This window comes from Solanum lycopersicum, chromosome 10 (genome assembly GCF_036512215.1).
Source record: "Solanum lycopersicum chromosome 10, SLM_r2.1".
Taxonomy (NCBI): domain Eukaryota; kingdom Viridiplantae; phylum Streptophyta; class Magnoliopsida; order Solanales; family Solanaceae; genus Solanum; species Solanum lycopersicum.
Window position 1 is genome coordinate 26118163 of NC_090809.1, and position 24689 is coordinate 26142851.

Consider the following 24689-nt stretch of genomic DNA (forward strand, 5'->3'; position numbering starts at 1 on the left):
GATAACTTAATAGTATAATTGGATCGGAGTGTCACGTTCCGACACGGTATTTTTGGATCGGAGTGTCACGTTCCGCACGATAATATTAAAGAAAAAATATGTTGAATTAATGAAAGATATTCAATCTCAAAGAACTCAACTCCCAAAATGGTTTGGTTTGGAGGCATGAGTCCTCATGTGTGATCTTGATACCGTTGACTTAATACGTGCTTACTTTATTGTTATTGACACTTGTTCATGTTGTTTGTTGCTTATCACATGTTAAGTTCTATAGTTGAGTTCATACTATTATTCTTTGTATATTAGTTACTATTTTGGGTTGACCGATGATACTTACTCAGTACATGTTGCCTCGTACTGAGTCCTACTTGTTTTCTTCTTTGTTTTCCTTTTATGAAATGCAGCGAGTGTACCTATGACTTCTGATTTCCCTCAGCTCTAGCCAGCCTCCCGCATATCAAGTTACAGGGTGAGCTATCCATTCAAGCTCGTGTTGGATTCTCTCAGTCACGACATGATGTCCTATACTTTCGGACACATACCATTTATTCTTTATTTTAGTGTATTCGATATTCTTAGACTTAGTATTGGAGATTAGATGTCCTTGATGTGATGACTATCAGATTTTGGGATGATAAGTATTAAACTTTAGAAACTTATTTAAATTGGTTGCTTAGTATCTTTTGGAGCTTCCGCATTATTTATATTATTTATAGTTGAACTATTGGAATATGTTGGGGTTTAGATGTGTTGGTTCGCCCACCTAAGGAGGTAAGTGTGGGTGCCATTCACGACCCGTTTTGGGTCGTGACAATGATTCTCCTTCATATTATATTAAGATAAGATTTAATACTCCCTAAAGTCCCGTATTGTTTGTCATGGTTTCTATTTTTAGAGTCAAAATATAAAAATTTGAGTAACATTTTAAGATGTATTTTTTCATCATATTAATATGCAAAAAATTGTAATTTATAGTATGTTTTATATAGTTTTAGTATATCTAATTTTTTTGTTTAAAATAACGAATTAATGTGATCCAATTTACGTTTAAAAATTAGTCAAATTGACTTTTGATAAGCGTAACATGACAAATAATTCTGGACGGAGAGAGTAGTAATTCCATATACGTGTGTATATCAACTATACAAACATAACATCGACTTACAAACTTAGACTTAACAAACGTGCAAAATATTTCATGAATATTTATTAATTTTTTCCATCATAGTGAAAATTGAAATAAAGAAAAAAGAAATGAACCAACTAGGATTTCATATATATTATGATGACGTACTATAGTTATGGGTATTGGTGTTTTGCTCAAAACAATTGATTTACTGATCGATTTGAACCGATCATTCACTTTTTTAAATAATATTGAAATTTTAATTTTATATAAATTTATGATTGTACTGAATGATTTTTAAAATTTATAAAAATAAATAAATAAAATGACAGAATTGTACTGGATATATTTAAATATATTTTTAAATAATATACAGTTTAATTAAAATATAATTTATATTTGAATGAATTGTGCGTGATAAATTTTATGCATTTGTGTATGAGTATAAATAATCATATGATATATTATTTCTACAAAAGTTAAATTTAAAATAAATGAATGAAGTAAAAAATAAAATAAAAGCGTGAGACAAGAGAGGTTTGATCATATGGTAAGCACTCTTTACTTCCAACCTTAAGGTTGTGAATTCATTCCCCAAGAAAATATAATGTGTGAGCTCCTGGCCATGAGTTAAAAAAATTTGAGGGATTTTAGTGACAAATTATACTATTAACTAAAAAAATATACTTTTTACGATAAATAAATTTGTCACAAATATTTAAGAATTTGGAAACAATTTTTCTTTTTGTAGTTAATATAATACTTTTAGAGACGAAGCACTAAATCGTCTTTGTATACTTTTGTGACACACATTTAGTGACGACTAAGTGACACAAGATTTTTAGTGAAGAAATATGATTTATAAATGACGAAATAATTTGTCCCTCGTAATATAATTTGTTGTAGTGATTTTTAATCAGGCAACATGTTATCATATTATGAGATGTGTGTACTCTTTTTTCTTCACTAAGTTTTTTTTCACTGAATTTTTCTAGTAAGATTTTAACGAGAAACATTATCTGTGGACATCTAGAGGAGTGTTATAAATCGAGTGAACTAAGTGAATTGTCCATTGAGTTTATCCATAAACTTATACTTATCATTTATGTGTATTCTCTAGGTTATGTGAACTTTTTTGGATAAGAATGTATTTATTTATTATGATATTTAATATGGTGACTTTTGAAGTGATTTATCAACCTATAAATAAATTTATTCATTCACCATTGTAAGAGACACACAAGAGACATGAATACAATTGAATAAGATGATCCCTACAATCTACTCCCATATATTTAATGATTTTTTCATTTAAGTATAAATATAATGGTGAATATGATCCTTTTTCTTTAAATGTCTAACCCATCAGTGCCCCCTAAAGTAGACACCAATTTTCTTAGACACCTTAACTAAATTTGTTCATTTTAAACACCTCATGTCATGCCCCGTTGTGCTATTTTGACACTTTTTACTGACATGACATAGTGAGTATAATACACTCAATACCAATACGTGAAAGTTTTATTTAATCATTTTTATTTTTATTTTTTCATTTTCTTCTCATTTTTTAGCCACCATCTCTTAAAAGTTGAACTCCTTCCATGAAGAAATAGTTTTGATGATGCTACAGAAAAATAAATCAATTTCAATATGAAAAGAGTTCATTACAAAAAAATAAATTCAAACCCATTAGAAGGGCCACAATTCATGATGTCACAAACAAGAAGGTTAGCAAAAAATCTTAAAAAAGACGATGAGTGGGGTGTGAGAGAGGTGAAAAGATGATATGGGTGGGGAAAGGTGTGGCATCTCATAATTCGAAATAACTAAGGATAAGGTAAGAAACCAAAAATATTCAATTTTGGAAAGAAAAGGAAAAATTTGAAAAATTGCTTAAGATAAGAAAGTGTGTTTTGGTCATTTTCAAACGGCCATCAGTTTTTGATCAGGATGAGTTAGAGGTAGTTCTTGATATGGTTCGAAATCCCTTGTAGATATTTTTCCAACACCACTAAGTTTGCACATTTTCGATATCGTATGAGGGAGATATGCCTATTGGATGTTGGGTTGTTAAAGTATGAAAAGCCCCAATCCGGATTTAAGGAAGGGCAAACTAGTCTTTTCACCAATTAATTTTCTATTTCATTTTAGGGGTTTATTGGGGGTAAAAACTAAGTTTAGTTCAATTTTGGAAAATCAAAATCACGCTTAGGACTTGGAGAAGAGAGAAAAGAAGAAGGAAAGGGAAAAAAGTCAAGCATTCGCCAAGAATGACAAGGTTTGCGAGTGGATTTCATCGGTGGTGATCTCTATCAAGGTATGTGAGATCTTTTTTGTGCTAGGTTAGTTCACCATACACCAAATTGTTTCAATTCAGCCATTTTGAGTTGGTTACATGTTAAAAAGTGAAGTTCTTGAAGAATAAATGTCGAATTCTTGTTGATGCTTGGGGTAGATTTTATTCATGTTTTTGGGTAGTTTTTCGAATTAAATCTATTGGGTGCTGAGGGTACAACGTTTGGGGAAAGATTTATTGAAGTTAGAGAGGTTTATAGATGAAAAAAAAGGAGAAAAGTCCAAAGTTTTCTGGGTGAGGCTTGGGGCGTCCGCCTGCCAGAGCGCCACAAAAGTTCCTGTGAACTTTGGCCTCTGGCATGTCGTGCCAGCCAGTACACCACAAAAACTTCTTTGAAGTTTGAGAGTTGTCTCCTTTCGCCTCTCAGAGCGCCAGAGACGCCAATTCTCCCCATTCTTCCCCTATCTTTACGTACTAATTTCTAAGTGATGTAGCTACATTTTTAATTGATTCTAACACTCTAAGGTACATCTAAACATCATGAAATCATCCATAAACATGATATCATGAACCTTGAATCCATAATCCAATTCAAGGAAAGTTAAGATCAAAGACAAAGAAGTTAAGAGTTAAGTCTAGAAGTTAAAAAGTAAGTCAAAACAAAGTTTCTTAAAGTTTCAAGAGTCTTTAATAAATGTTTTAAATTCGTTTTAAGACTCAAGTTTCAATCTAACTCAAGAGTAAAGAGTTGAGTTCTTTTCTCAAAAGTTATAAGAGAACTAAGTATTCACATAGATGTTTTCACATTTAAGATAAGAGAAAACTAAGATTTCCAAAAGAGTTTTGAGCAAGAAAAGGGAACATTGATTCGAAAAGCTAAGTGTTGAACAATTATCTCAACCCAAAGAAGGAAGTTGCTTTTAAAACACATGTGCTAAGTATATTTTTGGGAATAGTATTGAGCATCAATATGGGAATACGAGTTGATGATAACTCAAGTCTCCATAAATCATGTAATCATCATGGGTATTAATGAGTCATAATTTTTAGATGATTACATAAGTTAAACTAGTGGATCTACAAAGTAAATAGTTCTATGCGCCGATAAAGTATAAGACATTCTGCAGCGTAGGCAAGATGTTGTCATCGGTGTGTGTTCTACACACACTTTATGTATTTGACGAATTGTTAAAAAATATTTAAATAACACAATATGGTATGATATAAGATATTTAAAATGAGTAAAATTTGGTTCAAATATCTAAATGAAAATTAATGTCAAAGGATAATAACCTTCTCTAAAAAATTTTATGTAAGCTTTTTATTAATTTTTATTTTTAAGTTTCACGCTTTGGGGTAATCATGACTCCCCATGTGCAATTTCAATAAAGTAGAAATAGGCGTAATGTATGTAACCCACCATCTCGATTCCACCTTCCCGGCTTTGCTTAATCAGATTCCGTTACTCTGTCCTTTTCCTCCGGTGTCGCCGACCTTCCGGCGGGCCTTGTTACCGACCGAATCTTGTCATTTTTCTTAATCTCTGGCGATCTCACATTTCATAGGAGATATCTGGCGGCAATAGTTGTCCTGCAATGAAACCGGCATCGTTCACCGCTACTTTCACCATACTCTGCATTATATTTACACTGGTCGATTACGATGTCGTTTCATGTTTGCACTTTTCGGATACCAGTCATCGCACTGCCATGGTTCTCCCACTCTTTCCCCCCAAAGACACATCGGTTCGTTCCTCTCCTTCCCAACTCTCTGGTCGACTTCTCCAGAAATCCCCGGTGAATGCTCAAATGGCTCTCCACGACGATCTACTTATCAACGGGTCAGTTTCTTCAATTAACTGCTACGATCTGTTCTCAACGGTTGTATATGTTTGTTTTTTTTTACCTTAGTTACACTCGCAAATTGTTTCCTAATAGGAGGTAACTTCTCCTCATCTAAAATGTTTTGGACAGAATATCTTCTATTTTTTGAGTATTAAGATTAAGAATGCCTTAATTGGAGACGAGTGATTTAGAGTAATAATTGAGCAAACAAATTGGCACTTTTTATTTGGAGTAACATATCCATAATTCAAGATAATCAGACAGTGGAAAATGAATATATAAATTCTTGCAAAGCAACTTTTTCTTTTTTGTTGATTTGTGGCAAATTACTTGATGTAGATATTATACAACACGTCTTTGGATTGGAACTCCACCCCAGAGGTTTGCTCTTATAGTGGATACTGGGAGTACTGTTACATATGTGCCTTGCTCTACGTGTGAACAATGCGGCAAGCATCAGGTAGGCACACCTCTGATTTTTTTTCTGTTTTAACTTTCTGTATATTAATTTTGATCAAGAACTTTGATATATTGGATCCTCAGCTATATGTATTTTCTGACTGATAATAGCTCAATACGACATAACACGTAGTTTTTTATTCTTGAATGTTGCTTCAGAAACTTGAAGATTTTGACACGGTAGAAAAATGTGTAAACTGATGAACTGTGATATATTTAGTTGCTTGGTTATGTTTATAAGGGAAAGAGAAGTTGCTTTTCAGTATTTTATCTACTAAATAAAAGCTTAATCTCGTTTGAATAATTGATTCACACTTTTATCATTCCATTATGTGGAAGAACATTCTATGGAATCTCAAACCTCAGATGAAATCATCAGATCTTACGTTTTGCTTACATTGGAATAATAAAAATGTAAAAAGAATAAAAACGTTATAGTTTGGATCTTTGCTATTCTTGTTTGGGAAGTCCTGGTCAATTGACAGTAATTGTCTTGTTGGTGAAGTTGTAAGATGTATTAAATAAGCACCACCCATTATAAGGGTGAATAGAAAGAATTACTGGAACAAAGGGAAGTCAGACAAAAATATCTGCAAACTTGATGATGCTGGTGGAGTTTCTAAGTTCAGCCACAAAGAAGTGCAGATAAAGATCTTTCCTACTCTGGGCTTATTGAAAATAAGAACAAAAAGTTTCTTATACTGTTATGAACTCAATGGCTTTTCTTCAAATGATCTTTTTTTTGTTTTCCTTCAGAATAGACAACAGAGAAAAGGGCATCAGCTTCAATAATCTTACATTCTGCCTTGTACCTAAGCAGAAATTACTTAATCGAAGTTGTCTAATTTTAACCCATGAAGAGTTTGAGCACAGTGTCAAAATGAATCTCATTCTGGATCTAGGCATCCTAAATGAATCTCATCACTGAAAAAGAATATCAATAACATATTCCTCGATCCTAAACTAGTTAGGATTGGTTATATAAATCCTTAATATACATTCTTCTCTATTTAAGCTCATTATGTTCCGATGACAATTAACTATAAGTCAAATAGGTATTTCTCTAAGAATCACACAAATCCCTCCATGGATGTTGTCCCACCTCTAGGAATTTTGCAAAGTATAACCGGTGCCAAGCATAGCAGACCGCAACTTGTTTGGGTTTGAGGCATAGTTGTATAACTGGTGCCAAACATGGATCGAGAAGGACGGTTGTAGTGGGTTGACGCCCATTGTAAAATACAACTATCATAAGTAATTTGAAATATAAGAGAAGACGAAAGGAATAATTAAAGGACTAAACAACCTAAAGGTGAAGTTGGTTCAATATCAATTTCTAAGTTTCTACTTATGAAACAAATTCGAAGACTCTCATTGTTGCTGAGCTACAGATTTCCTTGCATGCTTGATTTGTCTGATGATGTTTTACATGAGGTTTATTGGTTTGTTTAATTTATTTATTTGATGATCATGGTGTCCGGACCAGCTTTCACGCACCTCGATTAATTCCACATGATACTTGCTACCTCCCACCAGTAACAGGTATCATGTAACCGAGGACATTTTACTCATTTGATCTTAATCATAAGGTCTGCTAGTGGATATCAAGTATAACGAATTACTACCCTTGATAGCTTTGTAGCCTATAAGATTACAATAGTCCAAATTGTTGATAAGAGTTGCTTAATTTGACCAGTGATATTATATTGCATTTTGATTTCTATAATTTGGTTGGTCATAATCCTCTGAATGTTCTTCTACTTAGGATCCTAGATTTCAGCCAGAAATGTCAAGCACCTATCAGCCCGTAAAATGCAATATTGACTGTACATGTGACAATGAGAGGGAGCAGTGTATTTACGAAAGACAGTATGCAGAGATGAGTTCTAGTAGTGGGGTGCTTGGACAGGACATTGTGTCCTTTGGAAACCAAAGCGAGCTTGCACCACAGCGAGCTGTATTTGGATGTGAAAATAGGGAAACTGGTGATCTTTACAGCCAGCATGCTGATGGTATAATGGGCTTGGGTCGTGGGGATCTCAGTATAGTGGATCAGCTTGTTGAGAAACATGTAATTAGTGATTCCTTCTCCTTGTGTTATGGAGGGATGGACTTCGGTGGTGGTGCAATGGTTCTTGGTGGAATAAAACCCCCTGCAGACATGGTCTTTACCAATTCGGATCCTGGACGCAGGTATGTATTGGAAATAATTGTTTTAATGGCACAGTAATGTTAGGTGTTCTCCTAACAAATGCACTTGATAAACTTATGCATTTACTCTAGTCTCGGATGGCAACAGTCCATATTACAATATTGAACTGAAGGAGATACATGTTGCTGGGAAGGCACTGAGTCTGAATCCACGGGTTTTTGATGGAAATCATGGGACTGTGCTTGATAGTGGTACCACATATGCTTACCTTCCAGAAGCAGCATTTGAAGCCTTCAAGAGTGCTGTAAGATATATTTCTATTAATTTCTCACTATTATTCCTGTCATCTTTGTCATGCATTCTTCCTGAGAAGTGTAGTGAAAGTAACATGCTTGCGACGAGAAGAATATCTTGAAGTTGAAGAAATTAAATCTGGGAAAAGTGAGCTTCATTTGTATAATGTGTCGGTAATAATGCCTTTTTGATTGCAGAGTCCTATTTTTATTTTCTTTTGGATGTTTTTAGGTACTATATATACCATTGATTGGTGGAATGAATTTAGGGATGACAATTGGGACAGGGGCAACAACATATAGAGCAGGGCATGGCAGTAGAACAAATAAACGTGACAGGGCAGGGCAGGGCAGGGAAAAAATAATTTTTGAAATTTTTTATAGTGAGGGTTGGGAAAAATAGGATCGACCCATCTATTTTATTCTTTTTCCATAGTTTGAATCGCAACGTCGATTCAAATTGAAGCCGTGTTCGTCTGTCTCCGCCAATTCAAATTGAGGTTTGCTAATGTTTATCTCAAGAAAAAAATGATTCAGAATAGGTCTTAGTTAACAATAGTATAATCATAATCGCTGCATTTTTTCTCGATTGGAGTTGAAATAAAGCTTTGATAATTGATATACATGTCATTCCCATTGAGAAAGAAAATCAGATTTTATGAGATTTATCTTTGCCAGGTTTTTACACTAAGTAGTCATTTGTTAAAATTGTTAATTTAATTACATTCACCTTTTGTTTATGTTACACTGTCTTTTTTAATTTATCTTTTTCCTGGTTTTAACAAGAAGAGAAAACATTAGCTGGCCGAATTCAAAATTATTCTATGAATTTGCATATAAAGCATTAAAATTGTGTGAAAAGGGGGATTTTTTATGAGGAAATCAAATATACATTCAGTTATATAAAAGAACCCATTGAAAGATGGAAAATAAGATTATTTTTGACACTTTCAAGATCAACATCGTTGATCAGAAGTTCAGAGCAAAAGAAAAAGAAATAGCAGATAAAACAATTAATAAGTTTGGTGTTGATTTTTGAACTAGATCGTGCAGTGAACTAAGAATAAAATATTTGATGTAATTCGGGAACTGATTGTTCATCCATCTTTTTTTAAAAAAAAAATCAGAAGAAGTTAAAAAAAAAAAACAAAAATACCGTGGAGCGAAGTGGAAAATGAAGAGGAGAAATGAAAAATTACGTAAAAGGGGGGGGGGGGGTTTGGGGGTGGTGGTGGGTGGGCATGTCTTAGCAAGGAAGCACTTTTTTTGTTGGAAAATGCTAAATGGGACAGGGCAGGGCGGGTCAAAATCTTAACAGGTGAGGGCTTGCCCTGCCCTATTTGCATCCCTAAACAAATTACCACATGCTAGTGTGACAACAATACTCTTATAGTAAGTGGGACTTGGACCTAAAACCTCTTAATCTCACTTAAATATCAGATTAGGCATCGATACAACTACACAAGTTTGAAGGGAATAAAATGATTTGTCATCCTACTATTCTACCACTTAACCATTTTCCATAAGGTCATCTTAAATGACTACTCATTTTACGTTGCTTAACCACTGACTATATTTAGTGCTGATTATTGTCATTGTTGCTTAACTACTAATTATCGTTGATTTTCTTTTTAAATTATTGAAATTTGGAAAGTACCAGGAATTTTCTCATGGGATGTTGGAGAGAGATGGAATTTTTTTTTGATATATACAAACATCCTTACTCTATAAAATGAAAAAGATACATACAAACTTCTTGTGGAGTTGCTGCAAACCTTTGATGATTGTAGTTTCTTGCCTTCCATTCCATTGCGTTGCATTTTTTCGTGTAGGGGAAAAAAAGTGATTGATGGTTTCTACAGTAATTCTATTTGTAACTACCCACTACTTACTAGTTAGTGGGTAAATAGGTTTTGTCTAAAAAAATGGGAAAATCAGAAAAAGTTTTTCTCTCCGCAATGAACTTCTGGCATTTTTGTTTTCAGGTTATGAAAGCGGCTCTTTCTCTAAAACTGATTGAAGGACCTGATCCAAATTATAAAGATATCTGTTTTTCTGGTGCAGGAAGGTAATATATACAAAAGAGTTCTTAAATCATTTCCATTTTTTCCCTTTAACTTTTGGTGTCGCTGGAGGTATCAAGTGTCATGTATATTTCAGTGACATCTCACAACTCTCGAAATCCTTTCCACCTGTCGACATGGTATTCAGCAATGGAAAGAAACTGTCTCTGTCCCCTGAAAACTACCTGTTCCGGGTAGGCATCTTACCCTCCTGGTTTTTGAACTACCTTGCTGATGAACTTGTACCCCCTTCTTGCTTTCGTCTCCTGATGTCTCCAATTTCTTTTAGTTCATATTGACTGATATTCCCCATTTTCTTCGCCCAAACTTCTTGCTATGAAGCACTCAAAGGTGCGTGGTGCTTATTGTCTGGGGATATTTCAGAATGGGAAGGATGCAACAACTCTTCTTGGAGGTATTTCTTATTTAATATCTCTTAGTATCGTTGGGGAAGCTTATTTTTCTTACTGTTCCTTGTTGTACGTGCTTTCACATTCATGCTTTTACTGCACAGGAATTATTGTCCGCAACACACTTGTAACGTATGATCGTCAACATGAAATGGTTGGTTTCTGGAAAACCAATTGTTCTGATTTATGGAACAGACTCAATTTATCTCCTCCACCTCCATCGCCCTCAGGCTTGGTTAACACAAACTCCACTGGAAGTATGTATCCTACATTGGTTCCTACTGGATCTCCTGGGTATAATGCATCCGGTACAGTGTACTACTATCCTTTACCCATCTTTTATATGCCTGTCAATCATAGCTTTTCTTTTTCCAATTATAGAGTGGCATATTTCTAGGAAGTTTTGTATCTTGTTTCTAAAAATTAATTCTTTTTTTGATAAAGGTTTCTAAAAATTAATTCATTTGAAGCCTTGTTACTTTTCCCCTCTATTTTAATCCATTTTGGTTTCTAGTTTGTTTTGTGAAAAATGTTATCAACTTTGAATTGCGACATGTTGATTTTAGCTCCATTGCCTTTTTACAAGTTAGCTCTGTTATTTTCTTGTCTTGACCAATGTCAGCATATGTGTTGACATTTGACCATAAGTGTGGATATTCTTTCACCGTGATAAATGTCTTGAGATCTAGCATCTAACTTACTGAGAAGCATTTTCATGCATAAGAATTATTATAGCTTCAAGAGGTTCAGCATTATTGAGCTGGAAAAAGGTCTGGTTAAATGCAAAGAGCAGAAGCAACTGGATACTCATTCCTGCTACTATTCGGTGCACTCTCTGGAAAGAGAGAAATCTTTGAGTTTTAGTGAATAGGGAAAGTAATATGGAGCAAGTCAAACTGAATTGTATACTAACTTAGTGTTTTTGGTGTAATCGGATTTACTCTAATGACTCTTATCATATGATGTTTTAGACTCATTATAGGGATAGGACAGTGCCTTTAGAGTTCACTATGTAAATATGGTTTTCAGTACAACCCATGTACTGATGTACAGAAATAGACACAGTTATCAATCTAAAGAAAAGGGTCTGGTTAAGTGAAGTGGATTGAGAACCATGAGGTTTCAGTTCAAATCCCATTGGCAGCAAAAAAAAGCTAGATGATTTCTTCCCGTTTGTTCAAGCCTTGGTTGATAGAGCTACCAGATACTTTTTTATTGGTGGTAGGTAGCAATTAACTCCTGGAATTAGTCAAGGTGCACATAAAATTGACCCAAGCACCATATTAAAAAGAAAAGGTCTGGTCAAAATTTGATTTGGAGTAACAATTTCAAGGAATATAATAATTGCCACCAATTGGATGTGTATAAACTTTTTCCCAACCGTCTCAAATTCCTCCACTAGCTTAGACTGACGAGTTCCCTTCCGTATATCTGCACTAGAATCTCAGTACAGTTCTTGAAGACCTATGAGACGGGTACCTTGTTTGACTCTTTTTTAATGTCAAGTGTATGAGATGACACGGCAATTTTGAAAGATTAGGCAATTCTGTTAATTAGAGTTCTACTCATGTTAAAGCAAGATTCCAGTGCAGATATGTTGGCAATTGGAAGTCATTTCTACTGCATATTCATCTTTGATCTTAATTTGCAGGAGAAATTAAGGTTGGATTCATTACATTTTATATGTCACTGAGTGTGAATCACTTGGACTTGAACCCTCACATGACAGAGCTTACCCATCTCATTGCCCAAGAGTTGGACATTAACTTCTCACAGGTATTTTGGTTTGAAAACGACAATTTTAGTTAAATCCAGATTTGTCTGAATATGTCTCATCTTTAGAACTCAATGCTCTTCTCTTTCATGTTACTTAATCACACTTGTCTTATGACTTATCATACATGATGCTTCTACATATTGTGAGATTCCTTGCAGGTCCACTTAATGAACTTATCGACAAAAGGAAATGATTCCCTTATTAAATGGGCCATCTATCCAGCAGGATCCGCAAATTATATGACAAATGCTGCTGCCGTGGTGATTCCGAGTTCTAAATATTTGCATATTATTCCTCAACTTGAACAATTTTTGTGTATTCAGCTATTCATTATATCTATATGCAGGAAATAATACACCGTTTGGCTGAAAATCGTGTTCGTCTTCCTGATACATTTGGGAGTTACAAATTATTTGAATGGGGTATTGAGCCCCCACCAAAAAGGTGAGTCGGCAATCTCCGTTCTTGCAATTTGATTAATTACACTGCATATCCTCATCCTTACGGGTCTTTTTTTTTCCACAATCCTTTTTCCCAGTTAGTGTTGTCTCCTTCTCCAGAATATTAACTGGTGAAATTCCCTTGTGAAACAGTACAGTGTGCTTGAAATTGTTGGTTTTAATAGTTTTTCCACCTCACATGATTTCTGGAGCTTAGTTATCGACTGATTGTCTAAATTTCTATCATTTGTTATCTGTGAAAAATAAGATAGTGGCAAAGACAATTGGGCCCATTATTTGAGCTTGGATAAGAGAGGGGTATTGTGTTTGGTAATTTGCTTGTGCAGATTGGAAGACTGTTCCATAAACTTCTCAAATATTTTCATTTATGTGTCTTCCTTTCCATTTGTCTCTTTAAAAAAGAATATTTCTTTCTATTTTTAGCAAGTTTTAAATTTTAAAATTCCAATCCACTTCCTTGTACAAATGATGTGGCACACTGGCATGTTAATAATAAGATCACAAGATTCAAACGTTTTGTTTTACTTTTCTATACTTCACATCTAGTAAAACTAATAACATAACTTTAATAGAGGGAATAAACTTTATGTTCCCCAACCAATGATTAGTATTTTTTCTGTTAATCTATGAAAAGTTTCCAACAAATGCTTAACACTGAAATTTTTACCTATCCGAATTTCCACTCCTGCTGTATTGGGTTCATTTTACGCTAAGATAGTTATTGATGCCTCATTAAGTTTTAGGCCTATGAATCTCAATAAGCATTTGAATGATTGAGATGTTGTCTCTCTCTCTCTCTAACACTGAATGATTAAGACTGTTTTTCATCATCTGATGTTATATATATATATATATATATATATATATACGTATATATACAAAAATTAGTGAAATGTTAAATTTGATAAAATTAAATCATTATTTGATTAAAAAGAACATTTATGCTTTCTACTGACGGTAGATATAGTTTGTAGTGGTAATGGTGATGGTAATAGTTATTGTTAGTAGCTAGCAATGATGGTGGTGACAATTGTGACTGTGAAGGTGGTGATGGTGTTGTGGTGACTATCATAATGGTGGTGCTTGGTAGTGGTGTTGGTGGTTGCAATGGTAAATTTGGTTTATGCTAATAGTTGGTGGTGCTGATGATGATGACGGAAGAATATGTGCTAGTTGGTGGCAGTAATGGTTATGATGATGGAGGTGGTTGATAGTAGAGATTGACCACAATGGTAGTTGTGGTCGACAGTGGTCGTGGAGGTGGCGACGATTGTGGTGGTGATTGAAGAATGTATGATGATAGTTGGTGGCGGTGCTAGTTGTGATGATGGAGTTTGTTGGTAGTAGAAATTGACTATAGTGGAGGTAGTGGTGGTGGAGGCGGTGGCGGCTACAGAAACGGGGGTGGGTGCAATGAATATAATTTAATGATGGAGGAGGTAAGTGTGTTGCCAGTAGTGAGCAATGCTGGTGGTTGTGATGATTTAACAGTCACTTCTTTCCTGCTTTTTGGTATTCCTATATGGTCTTGACATGCATCCTTTTGTTATTTAGAATATCTCTTACATAATTTTCTATGTATTAAAGATTTTCCTGAGCATAATCCTTACTTTTCCACAACTGATGCCACATATTGCTAGTCGATTTGTGTGATATAAGGTGTTAATTACCATTATTTTGTTGCAATGATATAGGAGTGGATGGTGGCGAAGTTACTTGATCGTAGTTGTAGCTTTGTCAGTTGTCTTGATAGTTGGATTATCAGCTTTCGTAGGATGGTTAATATGGAGACGAGGGAAAGAATCAGCTGTTCCATATGAACGTGTTGAAAGTGTTGAAAGTGTTGTGCGTGAACAAGAACTTCAACCACTAAAGTGAAACAAGTGTTGCCACCCTGAATGAAAACACTGATATATGTTTAGGGTAGTTACAGGTTGACATAATTTTTGTCACAGTTAAATAAGAAATTGTCAGCTGTTATAGATGGTATATGTTGAGGGAGGAGTACAAAAAGGTCTGCTCCCCCACGCATTCTCTTGTGAATATTGTAAGATATCATGTAATGAAGAGGTCACAGTTGTTGAGGTGGAGGTTTTGCCTAGTTTTTACTTTACAATATATACTTCTATAAATTTTGCTAATATTATGCTTCTAAATATTGAAAGTGAAGGAAAATGAAATTTCTGATTGTACTTTAATTGTTTAGTATTGTATATATTAATGAAAATATTAACATGAGCCCGATATTATATTTTCAGATTACTTTTTTTTTTAACAAGTGATAAAATACTTCACGGGGGTCTTCTTGTTCAAAATAAATTTGGAAATGAGGATCTGAGAGAAGAAAAGGCACAAAGGACCAAAAAGTATTTTTTTTTCTCCCCAAAAGTTTTCCCAAATCTTTTCCACCCAAATTCTCCTCAATAACCGCTAATTGTGCCTAGAAAGCCTGCCAATTTTCCTATTGAACATGAGAGTAACCTTAAGTAGGGGTAGTTCAAAATTGAATTGAAATTGATGACTTTGAATTGGAAAAAAAAAGTTTTTGGTTTGTTATTATTGGCTTCGATAATTGTTTTGATTTATTTATTTTTATTGGGTGATTCTTTTAACGGTTAATCGATAATAATTTGATGGTAAATTAAATGATTATATTTATACTGTTTTGTATACAAAGTCCTTGACTTAGAGTTTGAATTTCTACTTTTATTTTTGGTTGCTTTTGAGTAAGATGTAATTTGCGAATTCATGTGTATGGTTCAATTGGTTTATCATGTTTCGAAGTGATTTTTTAATTTTTTTTTTGGTGTGTGTCAAATTTTAAGGTTAAATCGATAATCGATAAAGACAAAAAAAATTGATAAACTAACAATCAATGTCGATAATGGTTTAGCATCTCTACAAATCGATATCAATAAGCCAAATCAATAAACTTCAAAATCGAATCGAGCTGATTGATACACAACCCTATCCTTAATAATATAGTTCTAACTAAAGACAACACTGATAAAAGGAATTTGCATGCAGATTAGGTGGAACCCCGTACTATCAACTCACAGCTTAGATGTAGAGGGGGTCAGGCTGAATTGATCCCTATCAACAGTCTATTTGAATACGTGATCATTACAACTAAATAAAAGAAAATCTTAAATGTGTATATACAACTGAATATCTAAAAAAATGTTGTTATAGTATTTGAATACATTAGAACTGGACAATCGTGAAGAGATTTTGGATACGTGATCATTATCAAAAAAGTAGTTAAGATATTTTAAATTGTTTTTTATAAGATTTAATTGGAAAGTTAAGTAGTTTAGATATGACATTAAAGGTATCATCCGTGTTGTAGTCTAGTTGGTCAGGTTAATCGGCTCTCACCCGAGAGACCCGGGTTCATCCCGGCAAACGAGTTATTTTTTAATTTTTTTATGTTTAATGAAATTATCTTGCTTGTTGATCAACAGTCTAACGAAATTATCTTATTTTTTTATGTCTAATGAAATTATCTTGATTGTTGATCAATAGAGAACTGTTTTATGTCTAATGAAATTATCTTGCTTGTTGATTAATAGAGAACTGGGTGAAGAAAACATACGGTAAATTCTGGGGAATGTCTTTGCACCTGCAAACCATTATCATATATTATCCTGGGCAAGTTTTCGACAAATAGTTATTCAAGTCCCACAAACCAGAAGATACACCCCCCTTAAGATGTCTTAATGCACCTCAAGGGCGGTTGATAGAATCATACAACCACCTGCTGATATCTCATGAAGTGTCGACCAGAACACACTGCAGTATAATATCTTCATACTCCATTTAAAGCAAAGGAATAGAGTATATAGAAACAAATAGCAAAACATAAAACAGCAAAGACACTGTAGAACTTAACATCCGCGTTGTAGCTCAGCAAACAATGGATTATCTTACTATTACAATTCTTTCAGGTGAGGCATTGATGCAATATTTCCCTAGTACCAGTACAGGAATTCATATCACTTGTACTTCCAGGTAAAAGCACAAATAACTGCATGACAAGTTATAACAGCACCAAGCTGCACAAATAACACAAATGAAGACATTCTATACATATTCAAGCTGGCAAAAAAAAGAAGCTCCTTAACTTTCTTTGTGATCTTGGTGTTGTACTCTCAACAAGAAATGTACACAAACCCACAAAGAACCATTAAATGCATATGGACTAAAAGGAACAATTTGTGAAAATTAAAGTGTAGAGGTTAAAATCAGAACAAATACAAGATTGATTACTAAATAGATGTTGAATTATATTGAAGAAAAAAAGGAAGGTGCTGAAACCAGTCACTGTCACATGCTCCTAGCTCTGCCAGGAGTTGTTTTGGGTGATTTGAACTTTGAATTGTCAATAAGGTCTCCAAATATTTTATCCTTTGGCTTTGAGGGCTCAGGACGAATTATTTAGGACTCCATCATCCCTCACGGAGAGCCCAGACATTCTCTGATTAAGAAATTGTGTGTTCTGTGGTTGGGCATAGCCATAGAAATCTGGTTGCCATACATTTGTTGTTGGGCATACATATAAGCCATGTGCCCAGGTGGCAGCATTTGTTGTGGAAACATACCCATTGATTTTCCACCTTGGATTGGTTGAGGAAGCAAGCCTACCATCTGATTGTTTTGCATAGCCTGGTTCATCATGGCAGGCTGTCCATCAGTGATCGGTTGTGCATATATACCATGTTCTGAACCACCAGCCAATTGCTGGTTGTTAGCTGCCATCAGCTGGCTATCTTGCATTGATAAAGCATTTGGACTACCAGACGTTAGCTGATTGTTGTGCATTGGTAGGGCATGTGGACTACCTGGCAACAACTTATTACTTTGCATGGTTGAGCATGAGGATTCCCCACTGTTTGGCTGTTCTCTGCTGCCTCAGCTTCCCATGAAGGTGGTGGAAAAGAACTGCTTTGACCACCTACTCAGAAATTAGACAAGCACTATGTGAGTGATTATTCAGAAACTCAATTAGCAAGAGGTTTGTAAAATTCAGGCAATACATAAAACCTGTACAGAAATTGGGTTTTACATGAGGCATACCAACTTCAAACACACGCTATACTCCAGCATATCCCTGTTTAACTCTCTTTTGATAACCTATACCTGTTTAACTCTTCACTAACATATCTAATGGTTGCCCGGTATTTTGGGGTAATAGAGAATAATAATGAGGAAAAATTTGACCTATAGCGAACAGAGTACACATTTCTATAGAACTTTAAAGTAAAACAGAATGCATGCAGATTTTTTGTTGTTGTTGTTATTGATATAAAACAGAATGCATGCAGAATGACAAAGAAACGCACCATAAACTGGAGAAGGTGACTGCTGCTGTTGCTGTGATATCTGTTCGTTCCAGGCCATGTTGGAGCCTTGTGTATATGTAGTTCCGTGGACCCTTCCATTTGGGTACAAAGCTGACAGAGTAGAAGTGAAACTCTGTTGTCGAAATTGAGGGGACGAAGCATGTGTCTGGTCTGCTGAATATGGAGATTGTGAGTTGCTGGGTGGTGAAAACATGTCAACAAGATCAAGGCATTCTTCTGTGAACGGACTTGCAGACTGAGGTTCTCCACCAACAGGAACAAGGGCCAGGACATTCTCAGTTGTAGGTGAGCTGAAGTCATCTCCGCTCAGAAGATCAATTTTCGGGTCAACTTTTGTTGTGGATGGACTGCTAGCTGAAGGAGGAGCAGGAAGAAGCAACTCTGTCCCTAGGCTAGCATTTGATGTAGATCTGAAAAACACACAAAGCGATTTATATGAAAAAGATTGTCACATTTGAAGACTTAAAAATGAAAAAGAACACTCAGGATTTGTATCATATTTCCATGGGGGAAGGGGAAGGGATAGCTTATTTAAAGTACAATCACCTAGCACTGACTAGGAAAATCCCGCGTCGCAAAGAAAAAAGTCACATATATCCATCAATCTTGTAGTACCAGAGGACTTTTGAACCTTGATAAATTCCAAACCTAGTTGACAAAAGTTTTAAGGTCACTCATTTTAGGCAATTAACAATTTTAACATTTCAATCTAGAAAATCCACGTGTACTATTAAAGCTATGAGCTCGCTCAAAAAGAAGCCAAGAATGAAATATATTTGGACAGGAGGAGGGGGGGGGGGGATACAGTTTGTATACAGAGGTCAAATAAGAGAATGACACAGATAATAGTTACTTACCCTTGGTCTGATTGTTTGCGGCCTTCGGTATCAATAAGCAGAGCATTAACATTTACAAGAGGTTCAGATTTTTGGGGGGTTTCCACTTGAAGTTCCGAAAGCAATAGATTCGTGCTTGGCCAATACACGCTGCAACTCATCATTCGAGCTAGCCCATGGCAGAGTAGTGATTCATCCCTGCATCAGGTAAATGTAAGGATCCCACAGGAATCACAACCAAATGGTGCATAATAAATATGGCAGAGCAGAGAGAAAACACAGCAAAGACTCTGACTAAGAATAAGAGATTCGATTTAAGTTCCAATATCATGGCCAGTCCAGCTTATTTGTATTGTTTTTTTCAAAAATATTGCTGTCATAACTGAATCACTTTGGACTTCTACTGCAAAAATAAGGACAGCAGATGGCATTCAAAATGGTTAGCCTTTACTTCTCTCCCCAATAATGACTTATAAATATGACATAAATTTCAACTAACTTACCCTCTTTCACTAGAAAAAAGAAATCCGTAGATATGGAGCTCATATATAAATAAATAAAAAGGAATCTAAAAGACACTAATCAATAAATTCAGAAGAAAAAAATAGCAGGCATTACCCCCTCCTGATCTCAGTTTCCCGACAAAGCATCCCAAACTGAAAATGCAAACAGTGGGTAAGGCTCTATTAACCAATTCAAAGCCTAAAGTCTTACTGCTCAAAAATAAAACTATTCGAGACCATCTAAAGCAAGCAACAATCACAAAAAAAGTTTTACTTGAAGAGTCAACGTCAACAGGAAACAGGCGTTCCTACACCCCTTTAAAGAGCATCATGCGACATGCACTACAGTGTGTTAATGAGAATGCCCATCTCACTAGCCCAATAAATCTGAAAATCATTTATCAAGAATAATTTTGATAGGGTTGTCAACAAAAATACATACTTTTTAATATAATCATGAAATGTTAAAAAGCAAATGTACCCAAAACTCAAGTAGAAACACTAACTAACACGGAAACAATTGATTCAGAAACCTAAGTAAAAATCATAAGCAACAACTTAGAGAGTAGAGTTCTCCTGATATTATCACTATGTTTGCAAATGATCAAACTCTCTTGATAGAATGTGATAGAATTGTTAATTTGTTTTGATGATAGACAAAAAACGCAAAGAACAGTAGCAAATGTACGCAGCAAAGAAGTCAAGCTAGAGTCCAAGATCAAGTACAATAGAGTTATTTGTCAAAGCCAAAATAATATATTAAAGGTACAAGTTAATACAAATAAGGAAAACCTTAAATATATTATTAAGGAAGGAAGTTGTGTATAATAAGGATTCTAAATTAAAAAAGAATCCTTGTTTAAATATAACTTTCTTACCTTATTAGTGAGGATTGTACAAGGCAAAAACTCTATAAGAAGGATACGAGGCAGAGGGAGAAACTCACGACTTCACGCAGAGAACAAGAGAGAATTATTCATCAAATTAAGGTCAAGATTGATAGGATTGCCACGGACAAAACATTCTTGAGTGAGAAGGTTTTTATCGTGTAGAACTATTTGTCTTGTTTTTGTTCTTAATTATAGTTTACAGTTTATAGTTTACAGTTTATTGTACAAAGGGTGGGTTTGGCTCTTTGTAGGGTTGGTTGTTAGCAAGAGTTGTAACAAAAGGTGGGTTTGGCCTTTTGGAGAGATCGATTGGAGTTAATCGAGGGAGTAGTAGAGATAAGACTTTTGATTATTGAGTTGTAATCACAAAATCTTGTAGTTGAATTAATAAAACGAGGTTTTTCCTTCCTTGAGTGAGGAAGGTTTTAATTCAATAAGTGTTTGTGTCTTTACTCTGTCTTTACTTAAAAGCAACTTACACGAACCTGGTTTGTGTTCTGGGGTAAGGTTTTTTTCAATTGGTATCAGAGCAGGTCTTTTCGTTAAAAGATTCACACCTTGAAAAGACTCAATGGCAGCACCACCTACCCCACAAGAGGGAGCATCACAAACACGACCACCACTGTTCAATGGCAAATATTATGGATGGTGGAAAAATCGTATGATGGACCATCTCATTGGCGAAAACCCTGATCTATGGGGAGTAATTCTAGATGGCCCAACCATACCTATGAAAACAGCAACTGATGGAATCACCAAAATCCCAAAAGAAAGAAAGGAATGGAATGTTGAAGACAAGCTTGCAATTCAAAACAATGCCAAAGCCAAGAAAATTCTGATATGTGGCATAGGACCAGACGAATATAATCGAATCTCGTCATGTCAAGATGCCAAAGCCATATGGGAAACACTACAAACAGCTCATGAGGGAACAACGCAAGTCAAGAAGTCTAAAATTGATAACTTGAACAGGCAATATGAGCTGTTCAGGATGGCAGAAGGAGAGACTATTCAAGACATGCACACCAGGTTCATCTCCATCATCAATGAGATGTACTCTTTAGGAGAGATAGTGCCTAACGGAAAAGCAGTAAGGAAACTCTTGAGTGTCATTCCTGAAACTTGGGAAAGCAAAGTCGAGGCTATCACTGAAGCCCGCGACCTGGACTCACTGGGAATGGATGAGTTAATTAGTAATCTCATCACATACGAACTTAAGAAAAACCAAGAAAAGGAAATTGGAGGAAAAAGAAAGGAAAGGAACCTGGTTCTAAAGGCTACTGCATCAGATGATTTTGAAAATGAAAATATCGCCCTCATAACTAAAAGGTTCACTAGAATGCTAAAGAGAGGGCAGACCTTTCAAAAGAAAGCTTTTCAAAAACCATCTGAAAACACTAAAGACCAGGTTTGTCATAAGTGTGGGAGTCCAAATCACTTCATAAAATTCTGTCCACTTTGGGCTGTAGAGAAGAAAAAGGTAAACTTTGAGAAAGGTAAAGACATCAAAAAGGATAAGTTTGTTCCCTCAAACAGAAGAATGACAACTCAAGAGGCAGACATGTCAATGAAGAGAGCTTTTGCAGCAATGGGGAATTCATCTGATGAAGAGTCTGAGGGTGATGAGACAGAAAACCAGTCTCTTCTTGCACTAGAACAAGAAGATGATTATGACTTTCTTGCCCTTGTAGCAGTGGAAACCAAGGAAGAAAGGGAAACTTGCAGATCACAAGAAACCATACTAGCACTCATGGCTGGATCAGATTCTGAAGAGGAAAAAGAAGAAGAAGATACAAATGAAAAGGTTAGTCTTCATCACTTACAAGACAATCTAGGTTCATACTCAAAAAGAGAGCTAGAATCCTTACTCTACACTCTCATTGATGCATATAAAACCATAGCCTTAAAAAGGGAACTGATAATGGAAGACTATGCATCACTAAGAAAAGAAAATAAGAGTCTTGAAAAACAGAATCTTCATCTTTTATCTAAGAATACCAAACTAAGTAAAAATCTAGAATTGGTAACTAAAAGGAATGAAACACTCTCCAAAGAGCTTCTTGTGACTAAAACTGAAGCAGAAAATGGAATGAGATGGACCAGGTTCTCCATACTGCTTGATAGCATTCACAAGAATCGCACAATTGAGAAACATGGGATAGGTTTTGATAGAACCAGTTCTCAAGTAAAAAATCCCAACATAGACTGTTTATGTATGCACTGTGGACTGGTAGGACATAAAAGTCATGATTGTCAAAAGAAACAAACTGCTCATAACAAAAACTTGAAATCCTTGAGAAAACCTCATCATGATAAACCCAATGAGCAAAAACAAATCCCTACAGACAAATCTCTTCCTATCTGGGCCAGAAGAATCTTATCCACCCATTCCCTAAGCTTAAATCAAAGTGGATTTGGGTACCAAAATCTAAAATTCAACAATAAATTACAGGGATCAGTGAAGAGGAAGCAGCAACAATTGTACTTGGATAGTGCATGCTCAAGACACATGACTGGAGATAAAAGAAGCTTCCTCTCACTCAAGAACATCAAAGGAGGAAACGTTGCCTTTGGTAATGGTAAAAGTGGTGAAATTCAGGGAATTGGAAAGGTTGGATCAATGGATACTCATGCAATTGAGAATGTATATTATGTGAATGGTCTACAACATAACCTTTTGAGCGTATCTCAAATATGTGATAAAGGAAACAACGTTCTCTTTACAGAAAAAAATGCAGAGTAACAAACTCAGTGACTGGAAACCTGGTTCTACTAGGAAAGAGACACAAGAATGTGTACAAAGTCAAGACTGTTGACTCCAAGGAAGAGAATCTTAAATGTCTAAGTGCAGTCTCAGATTGCTCCATGCTATGGCACAAAAGAATGGGACACATTAGCATGGCAACTATAAACAAGCTCATATCTAAAGACCTGGTTAGGGGATTGCTAACCAAAAGTTTCAAGGACAACCAAATATGTGGAACCTGCATTCAAGGAAAACAGGTTAGGTCATCCTTCAAACCAAAGTTGATAGTAAGTACTACTAAGCCACTCGAACTGCTTCACATGGATTTATGTGGACCAATGCGTGTACAAAGCAGGGTGGAAAAAGATATGTGTTTGTAATAGTTGATGACTACTCAAGATTCACTTGGACTTTATTTCTTGCAACAAAGGATGAGACATTCACTATGTTTGAAGTTTTTGCAAAGCTGGTTCAGAAGAAATTCAACAAAGAAATAATTAGCATCAGATCTGATCATGGACTGGAGTTTGAGAACTCACAATTCCTACAATTTTGTACTACAAATGGGATTGAGCATAACTTCTCAGCACCTAGAACACCACAACAAAATGGTGTTGTTGAGAGGAAAAATAGAACACTGGAAGATATTGCAAGAACAATGTTAATCTCAAGCAAACTTCCAAAATTCTATTGGGCTGAAGCAGTAAATACAGGATGCTATTTAATAAATAGATGTATGATCAGATCAGTGTTAAACAAAACACCATATGAGCTACTAAAAGGAAGAAAACCAAATCTAGCACATCTTAGGGCCTTTGGATGTGTATGTTTTATACACAACAATGACAAAGACAATTTGGGAAAATTTGATGCCAAGAGTGATGAAGGAATTTTTCTAGGCTACTCATCACAAAGCAAGCCTACAAGGTACTGAATAAAAGAACAAACCGTGTAGAAGAAAGTGTCCATGTTGTTTTTAATGAACATACTAGTGAAGTTGAAGGAAATTCAGAGGATGAACAAAATGAGGAAACCTGCTCCGAGCCATCAGACCCAAAAACATGGGAAAAAGAAATCATACCATCTGAAATAGGAGATAAGTCTGCTGACGAAACTGGTTCATCTGCACCTCAAGAACTAGTAAGTATTCCCACTCATAATTGGAAACATCAAAGCTCTCACCCTCTGCAAAATCTTCTTACTCGTCTTAACTCAGGCATATCTACAAGATCCAAACTACGTGGTATGTGTGCATTCTCTGCCTATGTGTCCTTGATTGAGCCTAAAAATATTAAGGAAGCGTTGCTAGACTCTGAATGGATTGGTGCTATGCAAGAAGAACTCAACCAATTTGAAAGAAGCAAAGTGTGGAACCTGGTTCCAAAGCCCCAAAACAGAACAGTAATAGGAACTAGGTGGGTGTTTAGAAACAAGCTCGATGAGCAAGGTCAAATAGTGCGCAACAAAGCT

At 35.3% G+C, this 24689-nt stretch overlaps 2 protein-coding genes across 3 annotated transcripts; one reads left to right on the forward strand and one right to left on the reverse strand.

Annotated features, from left to right (window-relative positions):
* The first annotated feature begins 4681 nt into the window (after positions 1–4681).
* On the forward strand, positions 4682–15079 carry LOC101260281 (aspartic proteinase 36). Of its 2 annotated transcripts, none has more exons than XM_004248793.5 (12): positions 4682–5262; positions 5606–5726; positions 7491–7918; positions 8025–8181; positions 10156–10238; positions 10331–10427; positions 10576–10648; positions 10748–10951; positions 12295–12419; positions 12579–12680; positions 12767–12864; positions 14576–15079. In XM_004248793.5, the coding sequence occupies exons 1-12, from the start codon at positions 5018–5020 to the stop codon at positions 14757–14759; spliced, it is 1917 nt and encodes a 638-aa protein (XP_004248841.1). In that variant the 5' UTR covers positions 4682–5017; the 3' UTR covers positions 14760–15079. The 2 variants fall into 2 exon arrangements, 1 of the variants encoding a protein (XP_004248841.1); XR_003243903.2 differs by having other exon boundaries at positions 4737–5262; positions 12568–12680.
* A 1814-nt stretch (positions 15080–16893) lies between these two features.
* LOC101248528 (TOM1-like protein 9) lies at positions 16894–19911 on the reverse strand. Its single transcript, XM_010329221.4, has 4 exons — positions 19699–19911; positions 19102–19278; positions 18224–18654; positions 16894–17835 (listed from the first exon to the last, which is right to left on the reverse strand). Exons 1-4 carry the CDS (start codon positions 19728–19730, stop codon positions 17684–17686), a joined length of 792 nt encoding a protein of 263 aa, XP_010327523.1. The 5' UTR covers positions 19731–19911; the 3' UTR covers positions 16894–17683.
* Positions 19912–24689: the final 4778 nt, after the last annotated feature.